Source organism: Lepidochelys olivacea (genome assembly GCF_965140295.1).
Source record: "Lepidochelys olivacea isolate rLepOli2 genome assembly, chromosome: 1".
Taxonomy (NCBI): Eukaryota; Metazoa; Chordata; order Testudines; family Cheloniidae; genus Lepidochelys; species Lepidochelys olivacea.
The window spans coordinates 296,256,193-296,276,570 of NC_140411.1; the positions used below are offsets into that span (position 1 = coordinate 296,256,193).

At 40.9% G+C, this 20,378-nt stretch overlaps 2 protein-coding genes across 6 annotated transcripts in view; one reads left to right on the forward strand and one right to left on the reverse strand.

Annotated features, from left to right (window-relative positions):
* The window catches only part of LOC311531739 (uncharacterized protein), a 130,964-nt gene that overhangs the window by 82,200 nt on the left and 28,386 nt on the right, over positions 1-20,378 (reverse strand). For 2 of the 4 annotated variants that reach the window (XM_084649404.1, XM_084649403.1), the window contains exons 4-5: positions 15,991-16,056; positions 12,750-12,797 (exon numbers count right to left, since the gene is read on the reverse strand). In XM_084649404.1, coding sequence (XP_084505530.1) covers positions 12,778-12,797; positions 15,991-16,056 — 86 coding nt within the window. In that variant the 3' untranslated portion in view covers positions 12,750-12,777. Of the gene's footprint in view, positions 1-10,962; positions 11,072-12,749; positions 12,798-15,990; positions 16,057-20,378 lie in introns of those variants that run through there. The other 2 variants (XM_084649406.1, XM_084649405.1) reach the window with 2 other exon arrangements.
* The window catches only part of SLC38A4 (solute carrier family 38 member 4), a 60,784-nt gene that overhangs the window by 4,036 nt on the left and 36,370 nt on the right, over positions 1-20,378 (forward strand). The gene's annotated exons all lie outside the window — the stretch shown is intronic.

Sequence of the window (20,378 nt, forward strand, 5' to 3'; positions counted from 1 at the left end):
GGGAGGGAAGGCTGTGCCCCCCAAACATCCTGGCCCCTGCCCCCTATCTGCTCCCACCCACTTCCCGCCCCCTGACTTCCCCCCTCAGAACTCCCAACCCATCCAACCCCCCCCTTGCTCCTTGTCCCCTGACCACTCCCTCCCAGCACCCCCCACCCCTAACTGCACCCCCCGGGATCCCACCCCCATCTAGTCCCCTCCGTCCCCTGACTGCCCCGACCCCTATCCACACCCCTGCCCCCTGACAGGCCCCCTGGGTCTCCCACACCTATCCAACCCCCCTTCTCCCTGTCCCCGGACTGCTCCCCCGACCCCTATCCACACCCCCACACCCTGACAGGCCCCTCAGGACCCCACCCCCTATCCAACCCCCCCGCTCCCTGTCCCCAGACTGCCCTGACCCCTATCCACATCCCCGCCCCAACAGGCCCCTCGGACTCCCACACCTATCCAACCCCCCCCCGTTCCCCAACCCCTGACTGCCCCCCCCAGAACCTCTGCCCCATCCAACCGCCCCCTGCCTGCTCCCCAGGACCCCCTATCCGCCGTCCTCCCTGCCCCTTACCATGCAGCTCAGAGCGGCAGGAGCTCGCAGCCCCGCTGCCCAGAGGGAGCCAGCTGTGCTGCCCGTGCGGCAGCACGACTGTGGGGGAGGGAGGACAGTAGGGGGGGGCTGGGGGCTAGTCTCCCCGGCCAGGAGCTCAGGGGCTGGGCAGGACAGTCCTGCGGGCCGTACTTTGCTCACCTCTGATGTAGAGGTTTGGATAATAGGGTTTCAGAAAATTGGGAGTAAGGTGTACTGCCGAATGCAGGTGATCATTAATTGGTATTGCTTTAAAAATAAGTGGAATAACACTAACCTGTGAATGGTGTGACTGTAGTCACTTAGAAAAGAAAGAAAAAACTTCTTCGTTCACTATTGAGGAGGAGGGTACAATTGAAAAGTTAGAGCATGAAAAGTTAATGTTTCCATAGTAACATTAATTCATCCACAGTGTACGTATATTTTACTACTAGTTTAGGTCATTAGCATTTTATTTGTACTACAGAGGCCCCAATCTAGATTAGGCCCTATTCTGCTGAATAATCAGTTAAGACCTACATGATCCTTGCCCCAAAATGCTGGGGTGGGGAGCATAGTAGTAGTGGAATTTAATCCTGACTAGCTGACAGAATGCTGAATATGAGTTGCCCTGGCCTGATTGACTGGTCTTTACTGGTCAGCATCATGTTAATTGATTCAACTTTCCACAATCATGTTTGGACATGATAACCTTTTGTAGTTTCGACGGGCCTTTATGGCCTGTATACATTGGTTTTAAAATCAGTTCAGCTAAACCTATTTTAAAACCAATTAGATGAAAACCCATTATTAAATTATTTAAGGTAGTTATAGACTGAATAGGTTTCGAGTCTGAGAGACTATTCAAGGGTGGCAGAATTGGGCCCTAAGTGAATCAGTGTGATGAACAGCCCATAAGGCAATTTGATTGTGCTTTTGAGAAAGATACTAGCATTATTCAAGTTCCTCCTGGACATAGTTTAGCTTCACTCCTGTAAAGACTTATGCATGGGTCCTATAAAGTTAATTTAATTAATTACACTGAGGTCAGTGGGACTATTCACATGCGTACAAGTCTTTGCAAGATCGAGGCCTTGGTCAGAAACCATTAACATTGCATTTGGTGTTAAAGAAGAATTCTTGCACTGGAGCAAACTTGAAAAAGAAGCATTTCTTTAAAAAGAAAAAAGATATTTCCTTGACTAGAATTTCACTTTGTCCTTGCATGTTAAGAAATTCATAACTGTAGAGTCAGTAACAAATATTTATCAAAGGATAAATGACAACATCAATAAGATGAAAATAAGATTTAACTGTTTATGAATTTATATGGAGACAAGCAGAATTTGGCTTTGCACTGGAGGAGAAATGCCATCTCCTTTCTGTGACAATGAAAGAGAAGATGTATGTACAAAGACCTGCGTACAAACTATATTTCAGCCATTTGACAACAGTGTCATTTTGAGCTTAAACGATCTCAGTTAACATGTACATCTCAATAATAAGAACAGGGTTTCTAAGGATAGAGGCAACTGAGAATATTTTTTATTATTGTGACTGTTATTTTACTTCCCTCAGCACTAACAAAGGCAGAGTTCCTAAGCAGTAATTTATTTTGACTGAGTCTATTTCAAACAAGTCTACCTATCAAGCCTAATGAGGAAGATCCTGTTTCATCTAAGTATATTCACAGCCTTTGAGGATTACCAGAAATTCCAGGTTAATAAGGATCAGTTTATTAATTATTATTACACAGCTCTCTGAACACTTGTTTTACCTGCAAGTATACGGTTTGTCATATTTATTTATTTGTATGCAGTTTTATGGAGTTTCCTAGGCATTTCTGTAGCTTTGATGTGAAGCTGTCTGATTTTTATGTTTCCTCTCAGGAAAGAACAGAAATATGCCCATAATTTTAAATTTATATTTTTGCTGATGTAACTGTTTTTGTAATATATCACAGGATTTTTCTCTATTCACGCATGAGAAAGATATTTATTTTATGTAATAATTACAGCACATCATTTGGAATATTAAAATTAAGTGGGTCAACCTGGAACACTTCAGCAATGTAAATCTGTTGGATATTTGCTAGAAACAAACATTTAAGAGAAATTTCAAATATTGAAGACGCCTCAATATTTTTTACCAGGTGAAACTCTTTGTTTCTTTACTTGTTGTACTGAAGAATGTTTCATTAATTCACTCCATTATGTATCTATTTTTATCTTTATTTTGTTTCTAAATTTTAGGGGGTTACATTCTTCATGTAACATATTCTATCCTGTTTTGGGAGTTTGGGGATAGGTTTAAGATGAGAATACTTATAGTGTAAACTCTGCCTCATCAGAGTTCCCATCCACCTGTGACACTGGGGTTGCCCATGCTTATTCTAGATTACTTTAACATTTTTGTGTACAATAGCTCTTCTGGGCTGGCTCAAGATTTAATGGCTACCATCTCACACCACTGGCTTATTGTAGGGGATGTGTCACTCTAGTCATATAGGTGGATCTCATTATTGGTCTGCTATTGGTAACGGAATGGGCAGAGGTACCACCTTTGTTGTAGTTAGCACATCTCCATAAATTAGAAGTTAGGGTTTATTTTGCTCTTGAGGGTAGAGGCTCTATTTCTTTGGTCTTCGTCATTGTCTCCATCTTTGACAATGGCCAGTTCATCTAACTCCTCAATGTCCTTGAGGAGCATTTAGCATACCCATCTGTAAAATAAGTTATAAAACTACCAGCTTCACATGAGCAGCTTAATTAATTCATATCTGTAAAAGCATTGTAAGAGTCTTGCATGAAAGGCACTAGTGAGGTGTAAAACTATTATCAAGTATTATTGTTGATGTTCCATGTGGACCACTGCACTTACTGCTGGAGCTTAACTAATAATGAACAGTTGTGATTATGCTTTTTAGATATTTTAGAGCTCTAGCAGGGATGTGATTCTGTGGCTGACATGTAATGGGGATGCTAAGATTTGAGTGGGTTGTGGTAATTCTGCAAAGAATATTTGTTCAAATTTAGAAAACATAGAATATTAGGGTTGGAAGAGACCTCAGGAGGTCATCAAGTACACCCCCTGCTCAAAGAAGAACCAACCCCAACTAAATCATCCCAGCCAAGACTTTGTCAAGTCAGGCCTTAAAAATTTCTGAGGATGGAGATTCCATCACCTCCCTAAGTAACCCATTTCAGTGCTTCACCACCCTCCTCGTGAAATAGTTTTTCCTAATATCCAACCTAGACCTCCCCCACTGCAACGTCAGACCATTGCTCCTTGTTCTGTCATCTGCCACCACTGAGAACAGCCTAGCTACATCCTCTTTGAAACCCCCCTTCAGGTAGTTGAAGGCTGCTATCAAATCCCCCCTCACTCTTCTCTTCTGCAGACTAAATAAGTCCAGTTCCCTCAGCCTCTCTTCATAAGTCATATGCCCCAGCCCCCTAATCATTTCCGTTGCCCTCCGCTGGACTGTCTCCAATTTGTCCACATCCTTTCTGTAGTGGGGGCCCAAAACTGGACGCAGTATTCCAGCTGTGGCCTCACCAGTGCCCAATAGAAGGGAATAATCATTTCCCTCGTTCTGCTGGCAATCCTCCTACTAATGCAGCCCAATATGCCATTAGCCTTCTTAGCAACAAGGCCACACTGTTGACTCATATCCAGTTTCTCGTCCACTGTAATCCCCAGGACCTTGTTTGCAGAACTGCCGCTTAGCCAGTTGGTCCCCAGCCTGTAGCAGTGCATGGGATTCTTCCATCCTAAGTGCAGGACTCTGCACTTGTCCTTGTTGAACCTCATCAGATTTCTTTTGGCCCAATCCTCCAATTTGTGTAAGTCACTCTGGACCCTATGTCTACCCTCCAACATATCTACCTCTCCCCCCAGCTTAGTGTCATCTGCAAACTTGCTGAGGGTGCCATCCATCCCATCATCCAGATCATTAAGGAAGATGTTGAACAAAACCAGCCCCAAGACAGACCCCTGGGGCACTCCACTTGATACCAGCTGCCATTGAGCCATTGATCACTACCCGTTGAGTCCAACGATCTCACCAGCTTTCTATCCACCTTATAGTCTATTCATCCAATTCATACTTTTTTAACTTGCTGGGAAGAATACGGTGGGAGACTGTATCAAAAGCTTTGCAAAAGTCAAGATATATCACATCCACCACTTTCCCCATATCCACAGTGCCAGTTATGTCATCATAGAAGGCAAGCAGGTTGGTCAGGCATGGTGAATCCATGTTTACTGTTCCTGATCACCTTCCTCTCCTCCAAGTGCTTCAAAATGGATTCCTTGAGGACCTGCTCCATGGTTTTTCCAAGGACTGAGGTGAGGCTGACCGGACTGTAGTTTCCCAGATTCTCCTTCTTTCCTTTTTTACTGATGGGCTCTATATTTGCCTTTTTCCAATTGTCCAAGACCTCCCTCAATTGCCACGAGTTTTCAAAGATAATGGCCAATGGTTCTGCAATCACATCAGCCAACTCCCTCAGCACCCTAGGGTGCATTAGATCCGGATCTATGGACTTGTGCACATCCAGCTTTTCTAAATAATCCTTAACCTGTTCTTTCACCACTGAGGGCTGCTGACCTCCTCCCCATACTGTGCTGCCCAGTGCAGCAGTCTGGGAGCTGACCTTGTCTGTGAAGACTGAGGCAAAAAAAGCATTGAGTACTTCAGTTTTTTCCACATCATCTGTCACTATGAATGCCTCCCCCATTCACTAAGGGTCCCACACTTTCCCTGACCTCCTTCTTGTCATTAACATACCTGTAGAAACCATTGTTACCCTTCACATCCCTTGCTAGCTGCAACTCCAATTGTGCTTTGGCCTTCCTGATTGTACCCCTGTATGCTCGAGCAATATTTTTATACTCCTCCCTTGTCATCTGTCCAAGTTTCCACTTCTTGTAAGCTTCCTTTTAGTGTTTAAGCTCACTGAAGATTTCTCTGTTAAACCAAGTAGGTCACCTGCCATATTTGCTATTCTTTCTGCACATCAGGCTGGTTTGTTCCTGCACCCTCAATAAGGCTTCTTTAAAATACAGCCAGCTCTCCTGGACTCCTTTCCCCCTCATATTAGCCTCCCAGGGGATCCTGCCCATCAGTTCCCTGAGGGAGTCAAAATCTGCTTTTCTGAAGTCCAGGGTCCATATTCTGCTGCTCTCCTTTCTTCTTTTTGTCAGGATCCTGAACCCGACCATCTCATGGTCACTGCTGCCCAGGTTGCCACCCACTTCTATTTCCCCTACCAATTCTTCCCTGTTCGTGAGCTGCAGATCAAGAGGCGCACGGCCCCTAGCTGGTTCCTCCAGCACTTGCACCAGGAAGTTGTCCCCAACACTCTCCAAAAACTTCCTGGATTGCCTGTACACTTCTGTATTGCTCTCCCAGCAGATGTCATGGTGATTGAAGTCCCCCATGAGAACCAGCGCATGTGATCTGGAAACCTCTGTTAGTTCTCCAAAGAAAGCCTCGTCTACCTCATCCTCCTGGTCTGGTGGTCTATAGCAGATGCCCACCATGACATCACCCTTGTTGCTTTATATTTCTATAGAAAGCAAACTGGCAGTCCTACTCCAGTGAACCCCAGTTAGTAGCATATCCTGTACACAGCTAAATGTAGAACTAGTATTTTGAAGAAGACTGACCAGTATAATCTTTCACCCTTCTTTAAATACAGCAGAGATTAAAAAAAATGCAATTGCCAATGGCAATTCAAATAATTGCTTAGGTAATCAGTGCAAGAAGGTTCAAAGTGGAAGGTATGTACCAATATGCAGTGTCAGCATTTCCTTTGGCAGTCTTATCTAGCAATATGAGAGCATGTAGGGCTACCCATTTCCCAGGAAAGATCAGACTATGATTGGACTGTCATGCTTTTTAACAAACAAAAAAATCTCTCACTAATATTTCTTCACTTTATGTGTACACATACATCCATATTATACATGGCCACCCCACTTCCATCGTTGGACCAAAACAAACTGAGGGCTTCCTTCTCAATCCTACAGAAAATTCCTCCATGGAGCTATTTGGGCTGAAGGTATGTTGATGGCTTGGCAGCAAAGATGTAGTTTGGTTGGATGAGGCTTGGGTACCAGTTTAGCCAAACCAGGAACATGATCAAGAATAATCATTAGGCATAACTGGAAAGCAGCAGCATGAATGATTTCATGTCTATGAACTAGCAGTTTGCCAAGGATTTTGGATTTTTTGACATACAAAATTGTGCCTATGGTATGATAAGGTTTGGACCTCACAGATGAAAGTGAGGAAATTAGATTCACCTGGGAAGCTACTTAAGCCTAGTAGATTGAGAGAAAGTATGCATACCCCTAAACAAAAAGGAAGAAACCCACTGCCTGGTTAAAGGGCAAAGTACAAGAGATTTTTCATTTACACAAAAATGGAAACCCAGCACAATCAAGACAATTAAAAGGAGCATACAGTATGGCAGATAAAATGCATGATGAAAATTAGTAGCAGTAAGAAGGAAAATGAACTGCAAGTAGTCAAAGGCTTTGTCTACACTAGCACTTTTGTCGACAATACTTTTGGTCAAGGGTGTGAAAAAACACAACCCTTACTGACATAAGTTTCACCAACAAAAGTGCTGGTGTGGACAGTGCTATGTTGATGGGAGAAGCTCTCCTGCCGATACAGCTAATGCTGCTCGTTGGGGGTGGTTTAATTATGCCGGCAGGAGAGCTGTCTCCCACCAGCGAAGAGCGACTACACGGGAGACCCTGCAGCAGCACAGCTGTAGCTATACAGCTATGCTGCTCTAAGGTCCATAGTGTAGACATAGCCAAAGACTTAAAAGTAAACCATACATTCTGATAACCCCAGGTCTGGAAAAACATAGCGTGCTTAACTTTACTCCTAAGAGTAGTTCCACTGAAGTCATTTTCCCTCATGGAAGTTAATGGGACTGCTCACATATGTAAGTCTTTGCAGAATCTTGGGATATCCAGAAGGAGGAAGATTGCAAGAGAAATAGTGGGTCTTCTGGACTGTCAGGGAGCAAAGGAAGCCATTAAGGATATGACATTTCTGAGATGCTAAATAATTTATTTGCAGCAGTTTTTACCTCAGAGGATATTGGGTAGATATCCAAGTCTACTTTTTTCCTGACAATAAAGATGAAACACCGTCAATCAAAAGCAAAGGTGCAAGAACAGATAAATTAAATAGCAACAAGTTGTGTTGTGTTGTACTTTATAGCAATATATTTTAAAAATACAATTTGAAATTGATAGATGTTTGTCTGAATGTATTTCTTCAGAAAGGTTCCGCTGTATCTTAGAAGCAGCATATCTGCTATGTGATGCAGGGGTTGCTATGGTGAGTTCACATATCTTATTTAATACTGTACCAGAGTAAATAGACATTGTAACAATCTCTGTTAATGCTGCTATTAGTAAGGCAATGTCAGCATTTTTCTCATAAATACTTGTTTTCATGCTGAAACTTGGCCTAAAAGGTCTAAGCTAAAGGAGAAAAAAGTAGGCTTTTCAAAACCAGACCAACAGATTTCGTACTTTTTTTGAATGCGTGTGTTTTATATGTATAATATGGATGTATGTGTCGACATAAAGTGAAGAAATATTAGTGACAGATTTTTTGTTTTTTAAAAAAGATTAGAAGTTTATTGTGTCAATCTTACTTTTCTAAATCCTCTCACTCCAAAATGGCTTCTTTTTTTGTTTGTTTACTTTACTGAAATGTGTAGGCTATTAATACAATATGTTGGTTATAAGGTTTTGTATTTAGGAAAACTTTTATTATTTGAGGCTTGGTTTTCATTTATACTAAGGCCCCTTTACGCTGCCCTGGCAGCATAAGAAGCCCCCTCAAATGGGTGTAAATTACATCATACTCAATTTACAGCCTCTTTGTACTGCTAGAGAAGCTAAAGGGACATTTGTGTAAATGAGAATCAGACTTTCAACTACATAATGACTCAGTTTAGCTAAATGGCACTAGAATTTAATTTACAGACATGACAGTCCATTGTTTTAGAACAATTATTTGATCTGTTTTCCACGATAACATAACATATAATACAGCAGGGCATTGATAAGAGTAAATCTTTTATAAATCTATTTATTTTTTTAATCTTTAGCTCTGGAAAAAAGTAAATAACTTTCTACCCTTAGCACTTGGTGAGATCTCACATTGTGTTTGGTATGTCTCTATCAGTGTTCACACATTAGTTTGTAAGTAGAGTTGACTGAAATTTTTCCATCAACTTTTTTGCGGGGGACAGAAAATCAGGTTTTCAACTAACTGAAAATTATTGCAGGAAGTCTTTTCCTCAAAAAAAATCCCCCATTGGACAATCAGAAATGTTAAGCCAGAAACTGCAACAACAAAAAATAATAATAATTAAACAAAACCACCAAAAAGCCCCGACAATTGATTTTCAACTTAAAATCTTCATCTTTCAAGTTTTGGGGGTTTTTGAGTAAAAGTCAACATTTTCCATGGAAAACCTCTCACCTGCTATTTTCCACCAGCTCTTTTTGTAAGACCTAATTATACCTTATTCTTGTATGTGTAATACTGGCACTTGCATATGAGCTAACGTGTAGCACTTGTAGAGTCCATACGTTTGATTGGCACTATTCCTACTCCTATCAGAGTGAATGGAGTTTTCAGGACCAGATTGTTTCTCCTGCCTGAGCATTTGAGGTTGAGCAAACACATCCTTCCCAGCAGTCAGGAGAAAAGGGGAGGGAGATATAAATAAATACCTCCAACCTGTCTGCACTTCATTAACTGGCAAAGAAGGGGAAAAGCTATTTTTCTGTCTATTCAGTGCCACAGCCAGAAAGAGAGGAAATAAGGCATCAGATTCGGCCCTGTCTTATGCCATATATGTTAGGTTTGCTTAAGGTATAAATCAAGGCCCATGATGAAAATGGAATTGTTGGAAGCGTCCAGAAAAATTGTTGTGATATCCTGGCATTGCAATGTTTGTTTTGATATGTTATAATATCAGGACATCACTCCTCCATTATTTGATCAGTCTCTGGAATGCCATTTGATGTAATGGATGTCCCATGCTACAAGGTTAAACATCATTGGGCTGTAGAAAGATGACAGAGAGAATGTATTAAATAGAATGTTGCTCCTGGGGGAGTTCTGCGCCACTGCATGTGCGCAGAATTCATGTCCCCCGCAGATTTCTTTGCTTCCCCGCAGAAAAATGACTTTCTGACCGGGAAGTAAAGGGAAGCTGCAAGAGCAGTCACACACCACTCGCTAGCTGCACAGATACATCGTTTCAGGCACCCAGAGCAGCTAGTGGAGAGGTAAATCAACGCAGAGCTGGGAACACTCCAGCCAGTGGCTCCTATCCTGAGCCAGGATCAGATGCGAGTCCTGGCTCGGCTGAAGGCAGGAGAGGATGGGACTTCCTCTTCCCCTGCAAGGATTGGCTGGGGCTGTGTCAGACCCACCCCCAGAAACCTCTCCCAGCTGCAGGAAGCTCAGCATCCTCCCCTGCTTTCTGCCCTCATCGCTCCTCAGCTGCAGGGGGAGGGGTCAGTGTACAGGGAGCTGCTCCCCCATCTGCCCAACCCCCCGTGCATCTGGACCTCCCATACCTAGACACCCCCACCAAGCCTCACCCCATACACCCAGAACCCTCTTAGCCCTCTGTACCCAAACCCCACCTCATTGAACCTCAGCCCTGCACCTGGGGCCCCCTGCACTCAGGCCTCCTGACCCCCACTCCTGCACCCAGACCACCCCCTCCACTGAGCTCCCTGCACTCAAACCCCCACCCCCTGCACCATCCTAAGCCCCCACATCCAAACTCCCATGCCACTTATCCCAATTAGCGGCACCCAGACCCCCACACCCAGACTCCTCCGCTGAGCCCCAACCATTTTCACCTGCCCCAGCTCCTGGAACCCCCCCAACAACCCTTTGTGCATCCAAATCCCCCCTCACCTAGACCCCTCACTGAGCTGCTGGCACCCAGATTATCCCACACAGAATCCTCTCACACCACACCTGGATTCTCCCACTCTGAGCCCCTCCACACTTGGATCCTGCGTAGTTGAGCCTGCCTGCCCCACACCTGATGCACCTGGCACAGAGGGGCATGGCCCCAGAGTGTTTCCGGGGCAGGCCTTGTGCTGTGTCAGGGTCAGATGCAGCCTCACCACTGAGTCCATGTCCTGGGGATGGGGGTGGGGAGGCTGCAGGATGATCTCCCACCTTCATGCAGTCTCCCACCTTCATGCAGGTAGCCTGTGCTACCCACTGCCATGCTGAAGCCTTTATATTTATTTATTGACAAATAAAACTTGCAGAATTTTAAAATATTGTGCACAGAATTTTTATTTTTTTGGTGCATAATGCTCTCAGGAGTAGAATGTGCACTGCAGCTCCACGCTTTATGGCAATGGGATTCTTTCATACTGTTTTCAAATGCAGTGCAGTTTGAGAATTCAGCATTCAGGGACCAAGAACTGCAGCCATATAGAAATAATAGAATATACTTCCTAAATAAATAAATAGGTATAAAATATAGAAAAGAATGGATTCTATGTTCTGTAGTGCCACTGATCCATCAACGAAGAGCGATTTTTACCCAGCAGACTCTTCAAAAAGGACATCACAGTGAGGGTATGGGTAATTAGCCTTTTTTTGCCTAACAGTCTTTATATTTACATTTTCATCAGGAGTCAGTTTTAGGGTTATTTGTATGCTCAGTAACATTCAACAATATCATTCTAAAACAGGACAATTTGTCTCTCTCTTTCTCTCACTCATATATAATAATTGTGCAGCTCTGTGGCATTAGCATCTGAGTTCTGTGACAACTTTGAACAAAATAAAAGAGTCTCCATTCAAGAAAATTGGTCTGAATAGCATGAAATTCTGGAATTGAAATCAATGGGAGTTTTGCAATTTACGATAGTTGGACCAGGATTTTGCCCATAACCTTCAGACATTCCGGAATGGTTAATCAAAAATATGTGTAAATAAACATTCTATGCACTCTGCTCTAAAGGTTGTCATATGAGGGGTTGGGGTCTGGCCAACTGTCAGACAGACTGAGTTCCATTATGCAAGGGTCTTCTACTGACTATTTTGGCAGTTCTAGAGAGAGAAATCCCAAGTAGCATCAGCAGGGCAACCCAGCAAGTCTTGATCACTGTGACAGGGCATAGATAATTCCTCATGTAAGTGGATCCTAGAACATTGAAGTCTTTAAAGGTAATAGGTACTCAGAAACAGGCAGACAAAAGTGCAGAGTATGAAACATCAGGGTAATGTGCTCACAGCAACCCCACCACCTCTGCTTTAGGAGGCAAGCAGTTACATATTGCAACAGCTGAAGCCTCCCTGTTTTCCTTAAGGGCAATCCCAACTAGAGTGCATTCCCTTTGAAGTGACAAAGGCATGGATCTCTCTGGCAGGCCTACAGAACATATAACAACAAGTCATGGCCTCTGTCAGGGAGTCTGGCTGTATGTACAACTGAGTATGACTCATTGGCTGCAGACCATATTGCCAAAGAGTGGACACACACCTCAAACAGGTGCAGCCTTCACCCACTCTGTTTAATGCTTTTCTCACCAGCAAACATTGTTTTCATATTATCCAGCTTTAGTTTTAGCTACTTTATACTGATTCATTTCTCTACCTCATTAGGCACAAGACAGCAGGTACACCACTAAATTCGTACAAGTACATTCAACGGGGGTTTAGCAAGAATGCAACCTTGTGAGACTGCACATGTGAGAACCTGCAGGGAGGAAGAGCAATCACTCAACACAATTATCTAGGTTCTCTCATTCCTATGTGCTGAATTCTTACAGCAAAGGTCAGAGGGACATTCATTTAATAGACAAACAAAACCTACCAAGTCTGTTGGGTTTTGTGTGTGCTTTAACATTCCCATAGTTAGAGCTTTAAATGTGATTTTTCCCAGCATGCACTACTCTACAATACAACAATTTATGCCCCTACCAGATCACAGAGCTCACTTATACATGGGCAGGGAGGGAAGTGAGGTAAGCATTATTCTTTTTAGCTGATAAAGTGATTTTGCCATTTAAAAAAATATATGTTTCTATGCACCAATCAAAATAATAAGACTTTGCAAAGTGGTGCCATATACTGGGAAAAGTAACCATTTACCTGATCCTCTCTAGGCTAGCTCCATGTGTCAGCCAAACTGCATGGCACCTAAAACATAAAAAATTGTAATTTTAAATTCATTTACCTGCTGAAGGCCTCACCTACCTTTGCTATTTGGTGCGTTCAACACATACATCTTTACAGTTAACTACTTTTTTAAAATATACATTGCAGATTATCTTTATAGCTGAAATTCAACCCATAATTTGCCTAGCAGTACCTGTGTTTTTCAATATCTGATGTCATTGGCATATATTACATTTTTGAGGAACAATGGACTGAGTTTAAGACGGTCTTAACTACAAATTTCCTTGTTCTTCATTTTGTGAAAGACTTGGCATTCCATAAATATAGTTGTTACTTTGGAAGAGTTGCAGTTAGTTTTCTCTTTTTTTTTTATAGATACTCTATAAATTGGTTCTAGAAATACCTGCTCCTCTATTACATCAGTAGAATGTAGATCTTGAAAGCCATTCCACAGCCACACCTGCTACCTTCAATTAGCTGGAAGAAGAAGATTCTCTTTCAATTTTGCTGGGCCACAATGATTTGCAGACTGGTTTGTGTTCCATGTGCAGATGTTCAAGAGATGAGGATATAGCCTGTAGCATTTACTCCATTTTTCTGGTTACACGAGCAACTTCCATGCCTTATGGAACTATACTTTTCTCCAAGGAATCAAATATTTTTCTTTCTGATCTGTGCTCCAGTTCTTGGGAAAATGTATCGTTCCTAGGAGCATTTGTTTATTAAACTGTTTTTACCCTGACAGGTTGTGAGATATTAAACATTAAAAATTATGTCATTGTGTTTATCATTTTGGATTTTTTCCACCTCAATTTTGACATGATTTTAGTTGCTATGGAGAACAACTATATCCAGAAACCAGTGATTTATTCCTTTAGGACCAAATTATAATAACCCTAGTCACATTGAAACCACTTGGAATTACTTGTAATAATTTGCTATTGAACGGATAACCCTTTGAGTAAGTTACTCTTCAGTGTGGAAGGGGCATCATTTGATCCTTAATGTCTGGAAGGCCAGCTTTCAAGTAGAGTAAAACGTTAGACTAACTTTAGCTGCTTATGAGGTATCAGATGCTAAAATCACATCAGAGAGAAAGGGCGTGAAGTTTGGAAAGCAAGAGAGTAATCAGCATTGATATTTTAAAGTAAGTTGTCTAATGATAACAAAAACTCTTATGTAGGAAGTAAGTATCATTATACATATTTTATATATAAGGATTGGAAAGGTATACTTCATATTCCATTGAAAAGCTTTGCAATCATTAGTGTCCAAAATTTGCTTTTAGTCTTGATGGTTCCTGTGATGATGCTCTTTCTTAAAACTATCACTAATAGTCTTGTTTCTTGTTACTCTCCTAACAAAAAGAGTAGAGATGATCCAAGGTTTTCAAAATATTGATCGGAAAAAAAGGAAATATTTTTTTTTCTACCAGCAGTAATAAATAGCAAGTCCTGAACCTTGGACTGGTGCTAAGTTATAGAACACTTTCAGCCTTACCGTACTTCATGCATTCCGCTTTTTCCTTTTCCTTTTATAATTTTTGAAGGACAAAATAAAAGTTGCATATTTCAGAAATGAATGCAAACTGAATTGCAGAGAAGGCGAGGAGTCATGTGATAAGCTAACAAGAGATAGAAAATACCACTGAAAGTAAGGGTATATCTGCACAGGGATAAAAGACCCACAGCAGCCACGACTCGCCCAGGTCAGGTGACTGGCTCATGGGACTAGAAGTAGCTGCGTAGACATTTAGGCTTGAGCCCGAGCTCTGGGACCTCCATCCTTGCACGGTCCCAGAGCTCAGGCTTCAGCCCAACCCTGAATGTCTATATTGTGAATTTTCACAGTCAGGAAATGAATCTTTATTTCACAAGCCCACTATATTGCTTCCCTAGTCTAAGGTAATATTTCATACCGCTTTTAAAAAAAATTCATGTGTGATGATCTGACTAATGTAATAATAGCAAGGAGCAAAACCGCTACCCACTGCAGGACCATACATTTCTTGTGATTTAAGAGAGAAAGAGTAAATATTAGGGCCCAATCGTGTCATCTTCAGGCAAAATAGCAGTGTAGCCTGAATAAGAAATTCAGGATTGGGCTCATGGTTTTACTTTGCAATTTACTGCCTAAGTACATTGATACAGGCACCGAGAAACAAAGCAAAGGAGATAATGAAATAATTACTACTTGATTTTCAGTAGAGTGACACATAAATGCCTTTTCTCTCCAGTGCTAGATCATTTTCTGTTTTTAGTTTATATTTGAAAACACCATTTCATGTGTGCAGTGTTTTGTTGTTGGGGCATTTAAGTAGCATTGAACTAGGGCCTTACTGAAGTCAGTGGAGTTACTCATATGCATAAATGCTACTTGCATGACTAAGGGCTTGTAGGATCTGGATATTAGCTTGTAGTTATGTCTTTATCTAGCAAACAAAGAGAATTAAGAAAAAGAAGACTAATGCTACAGCTCCTGTGAAAGCACATCATAGGTGCTATGTTCTGTTAGCATTAACATGAACTTTCATGGTTTTCGGCTTTCAGAGATGGAATTGCTGCAGAAGGCGTAAATTTATCCTAAGGAGATGAGGAGTGCTTTGGGTTGCTTAGGATTAACTTCTCCAGCTAATTAAGGATAGTATTGGCAGATTGAAAGGTGTCCCATCCTGACATTGGCTGGAGAATGGCTAAAACAGAGCTCAGAAGGGACATGTAAAGTGTGACTGGTTCAGGAGACAGAAACTTTCACCTATAGGTCACTGCAGTGAACCTAGCCCAGCGCAGCAGTGACTGAAAGTCACTGTTACCACCTGGTGGCTGTTCAGTAGCTTATGTGAAATGATTTGATGGCTAATCCAAGTGCCTACATCATAAAATTCCATGTCATTGTAGACACCTGTTTGCAGACTCATCTAAATCAGAGACAAGAAATACGTCCTGGGTTCTGGGCATGGGTTAGATTGAGGGAACCACAAATTTCTCCATACACACAAATTTCTCCTTCCCTCCTAACAGATCAATGAATCTACACTAACAAACTCATTGCCATTAAACCAAAGATTGACAACTAGAGTCCAAATACATTAATACAATTGAAAATAGAAATCTGACTGAGCAATACAACCATACCATGCACCTCCACAAGAGCTTGCATTCCTTCCATGTTTTATTTAAATGGGAATAGATAATGTAAAACGTAGTTCACTTACCTTGTAGTGCTTCTTGCAATAAAAAAACAGGTTTATCTTCTGAGTCTTCTTGTTTTGTCAACCCTGCTGGAATGGATAAAAAAAAAAAATCTCAATGCAGTGCATCAACATGTTTAAATAGTGCCTTTCAGAAAGGATTCAGGAGCAAATATGTACAGTTGCACTGGGCAACTGCTCTTGCAGAGTTCAAGTTAAACAAATATCTCTTGCAAGGTATATCTCGTAATGAGGTTGTTCTCTCACATTTTTTCAAGGGTCATGGTCGTAACCTGTGAATTGTGTTTTTCAGATTTGTGAAATTGCTAATCAACATTTTTACAAAACTACACAATATTATAATGAAAACATAACATAAAAGCATGTGGTGCAAAAAAGTGAGAGTTCATTTACTGCTGAAATTGTTGGCTTCCTGATTTTACATTTAAACTGTACAATCAAATTGAAGAAGTAACAACATTTATATTATATTGAATAAATTATAGCTGGCTGTAAGAAAATAGGCATTTTAAATTAATGAGGACATTTTGCACAGTCAGATGAAAGGACAGTTATTAAACAAAAATACTGAGGAATATTCAGTTATTAAACACACAGTAGAACTACTACTCGCCTGTGTGAAGTCACTCGAATGCACGAGTGTTTGCAGGATTGAGGCCCTAATGTTTGATGTGATGTACCTGCTGTGTTCTCTAGAATGTCAACACAGCCAGTTGACTCAGGAACTATGATTACTAATGGGATTTGATAAAAAATATACACTAAATGCATATTAAAAGTTACTAACTTGTATTTTATTAATACTGACAAAAAGGTTAACAGGTTTTCTCATTAGGTGCCGTTTCTACCAGTATGAATTTTTTTTTAAATAATCAATTTCAGACAGATTAAAAATTCAGACCATTAAGATCTGTATTTCTTTTCTGTGTTTGTGAATATTTTTCTAACCTTTTTGTCCAGAAAGGCCTTTCAGACTGAATCATCATTAGCATACAGTACACTTCGTGATTTGCAGTAGCGTGCTCCAAATCTCAGTGAAATGTGTGTCTTTATTTGACCCATTTTTTAAATGGCCGGTCTATGTTAAGAACATAGGACCATAAGAATGGCCATACTGGGTCAGACCAATGGTCCATCTATCCCAGTATCCTGTCTTCCAAGAATGGCCAATGCCAGATGCTTCAAAGGGAATGAACAAAACAGGGAAATTATCAGGTGATCCATACCCTGTCATACAGTCCCAGCATCTGGCAGTCAAATTGTGAGGTATGTTTAGACCTTGACAGACAACATCTCTCACCTTGAAAGAAGCCTGATAGTTGGGCAATCAAAAATTCTTTAGGCTTCTCTTGAGCATTTTGCGATAAAGGATCACTTTTGCTTTGCCTTGCCTTTAGCGTTGTTAGTGGGATCAATGGAAGAGAAAATATGTGGTCTGACTGGAAATTCGACTTACTAGACAGAGCATCCATGCCAAACCAAAATCCCCATGTAAATTGCCTTCCCAGTGGATGAAAGCCACCAACTAAAGACACTGAGCTAAAGACACTGTCACAAGTGTCAGGAGCAATAACCACCCTGATTTTTGTTACTAAAAGAACTACGGCTTGACATGCAAACAAAACTGTAAATTTTTAAAGCTATGACAAAGAACAACAACTGAACAGAAACATTTGATAAGGCAAAAGAAAATACCTTTCGAGGTGATACCCCAACATTAAAATAAATATGTGCTCCCTCATCACTGCCTATCTGACAGCTAGTTACATTTTTTAAAAGGCCCACCAGTCCAAGTTATTCCTAGATTGCAAGAGACTAGAGAGGCCATTGAAGAGAAAAATAATATAGATGGAAAAGCTAAAACATTACAGGTCTAATTTAGATTATTCCCTAATAGCTAGTGATGGTACTTTTTGGATAAGAAAAGATTTGCAGATCTCCAGGAAGTCACAGCATTAACAAAATTCCAAAATCAACTTTCTCTCAAGAATTCTGGTGAGCAGGGACTTTGTTATTTTAGGATTAGAGAGAGAATGAAAAACAAATAATGAAGGCCTTTTGATAGCAGTAGGGGCTCACTAATTAAAAATGTGCTTGTTGTGGACAAAGAATGTAATTGCTTAAATGAACCGGTCTTTAATTAATTAGAAAAACAATCATCTCAGTCACTGTGCCAAAATATTGCAGTTAAGTTGAAGAATTTTATTGAACGAACTGATGTCGTTGTTTTATATAATGCTGTTATACTGATCATTATTCTTAATATAATTTCCTGAAACTTTAAAACTTTTATGAGACAAGTGATTTTAATGTTAAAACAGGTTGAGACAACTGTTTGATTTAAAAGAACAGTTCGGCTGGATCATGTTTCATTAGGAATTACTGCTACATAATTTTGAATATAATCATGTATAAGATAAAATATGTTATGAATTAAGTGCACTTTAGCAATACATAGATGGGTTTAAACTCTCACATTAGCATTTTCTCTATCTCAGACACAAAGGCATTTGAAAATTAGTTTGATCCTATTTACCCAATCCAGATGTAATGAGCTAGATCCTCCAGTCACTAAATCCACGTTGTACGGTTGAAAGTGGACTCAGACTGGTCATAAATAGCCAGCAGAAAATCCCCGCAGCGCTGGGAAGTTCCCCAGTAGTGCAAAGCTGGAGAAGGTAGTAGAGCCAGCTGCTATGCTGCCTACTTTTGTCCTCCTGGGGTAAGGTCACTGAGGTGGTGTAAGTTAAAGCTGCTTCTAGCTGACACTACACTGTATCCAAGCAGAGCTCAGATGGGGCAGAGACTCCAATATCCAATGCAGATACAGTAATGTTTTAAAAAAACTTAAACCAATTGACTCAGTATATTAACCACATGTGCAATAAGTCAACCGCTTCTGCAAGTTGAAGATGAAGCTAGACAAATTTAGGCTGGAAATAAGGCATAAATTGAGAGTAATTAACTACTGCAGCAATTTAGAAGGTAGATTCTCTATCACTGTCAATTTTAAAATCAAGATTAGATGTTTTTTCTAAAAGATATACTCTAGGAATTCTTTTGGGAAAGATCTATGACCTGTGTTGTACAGGAGGTCAGACTCACAATGGTCTTGGAATCTATGAAATCTTGTGTGTCTGTGACAACATCAATAAATAGTTAATCATTTTACTACAAAGCCACATAAACTTTTTATAGTCCCCCCGCTCCCTGCCTCCTTACCATGCTGTGGGGGAGCAGGAACAGCAGGGTTGGGGCCGGGGGCTAGCCTCCCTGCCCGGAAGCTCAAGGGCTGGGCAGGATGGTCCAGGAGGCCGGATGTGGCCCGCAGGCTGTAGTTTGCCCACCGGCCGTAGTTTGCCCACCTCTGTGATAGTTACTGTACAAACATACAGTACATGAGAGTCCCTGCCTCAAAGAGTTTTAAGGACCTATAGTATAAAAGGAACGGAGAAACACAGTGGAATAAGATTTGATGTTTTAGGTCTAGGAGTCAGGAAGGAACTTGCCCCCATGCCGAACCTCTCAGAATTAGAGGAACTACTAGATCTTAAGAGCAAGATTGCTTCTTCTAAAACATCAGACACTGGCCAACGTCAAGGTAGGTGACTGAAGTTGATGGATCAATAGTTGGATGAGGAATGGCAAACCTCATAGTACGTTCAGTTTGATCAGAGCAAAAACATGTTTTCACAGGTTAAGAAAAAGAATACAAAAAACACGTTAGTATACTAAATGTGATGTAGAGTCTAAAGAGCTGAGCCAGATTTCTCTTTTTAAAGGGAAAAAATGCACATCCAGGGATAGTCTCCTATGACAATAATAATAATGAGCAATAACAATAATATGAATAATATTTTGTTATAAGCCATATGGTTCTCTGTTATTGCTGTAAAAGCTGATGAAGCATTACATAAAGCAACTAACCATGGGAGTTAGAGATTGTTGGGTAATACAAATACATGGAACTGACAGGGAAAAATACTCTTTCCAGAACTGAAATTTTAAAAGTTTAAACAAGAAACATAATAGAATATTTTTACATTAGACTACATTTTCTGGGGTAGTTTTTTTTCCCCATTGTATTTTTACAAGACTTTAAATTTTATCATTATTTCTATTAATTAATAACCAATCTATCTTCAGTACATATATGCTTCCATCACCATAGTATCTAAGCACCTCATAATTTTAATGTATTTATCCTCACAACATCCCTGTGAGGTAGGATTATCCCCATTTTACAGATGGGGAACTGAAGCACCGAGAGGCTAAGTGACTTGCCCAAGGTCACTCTAGAAGTCTGTAGCTAAGCAGGGAATTGAACCTAGGTCTCCCAAGTCCTCTGTTAGTGCCCTAACCACTGGGCTATCCTTCCCAGAGGGTAAAGA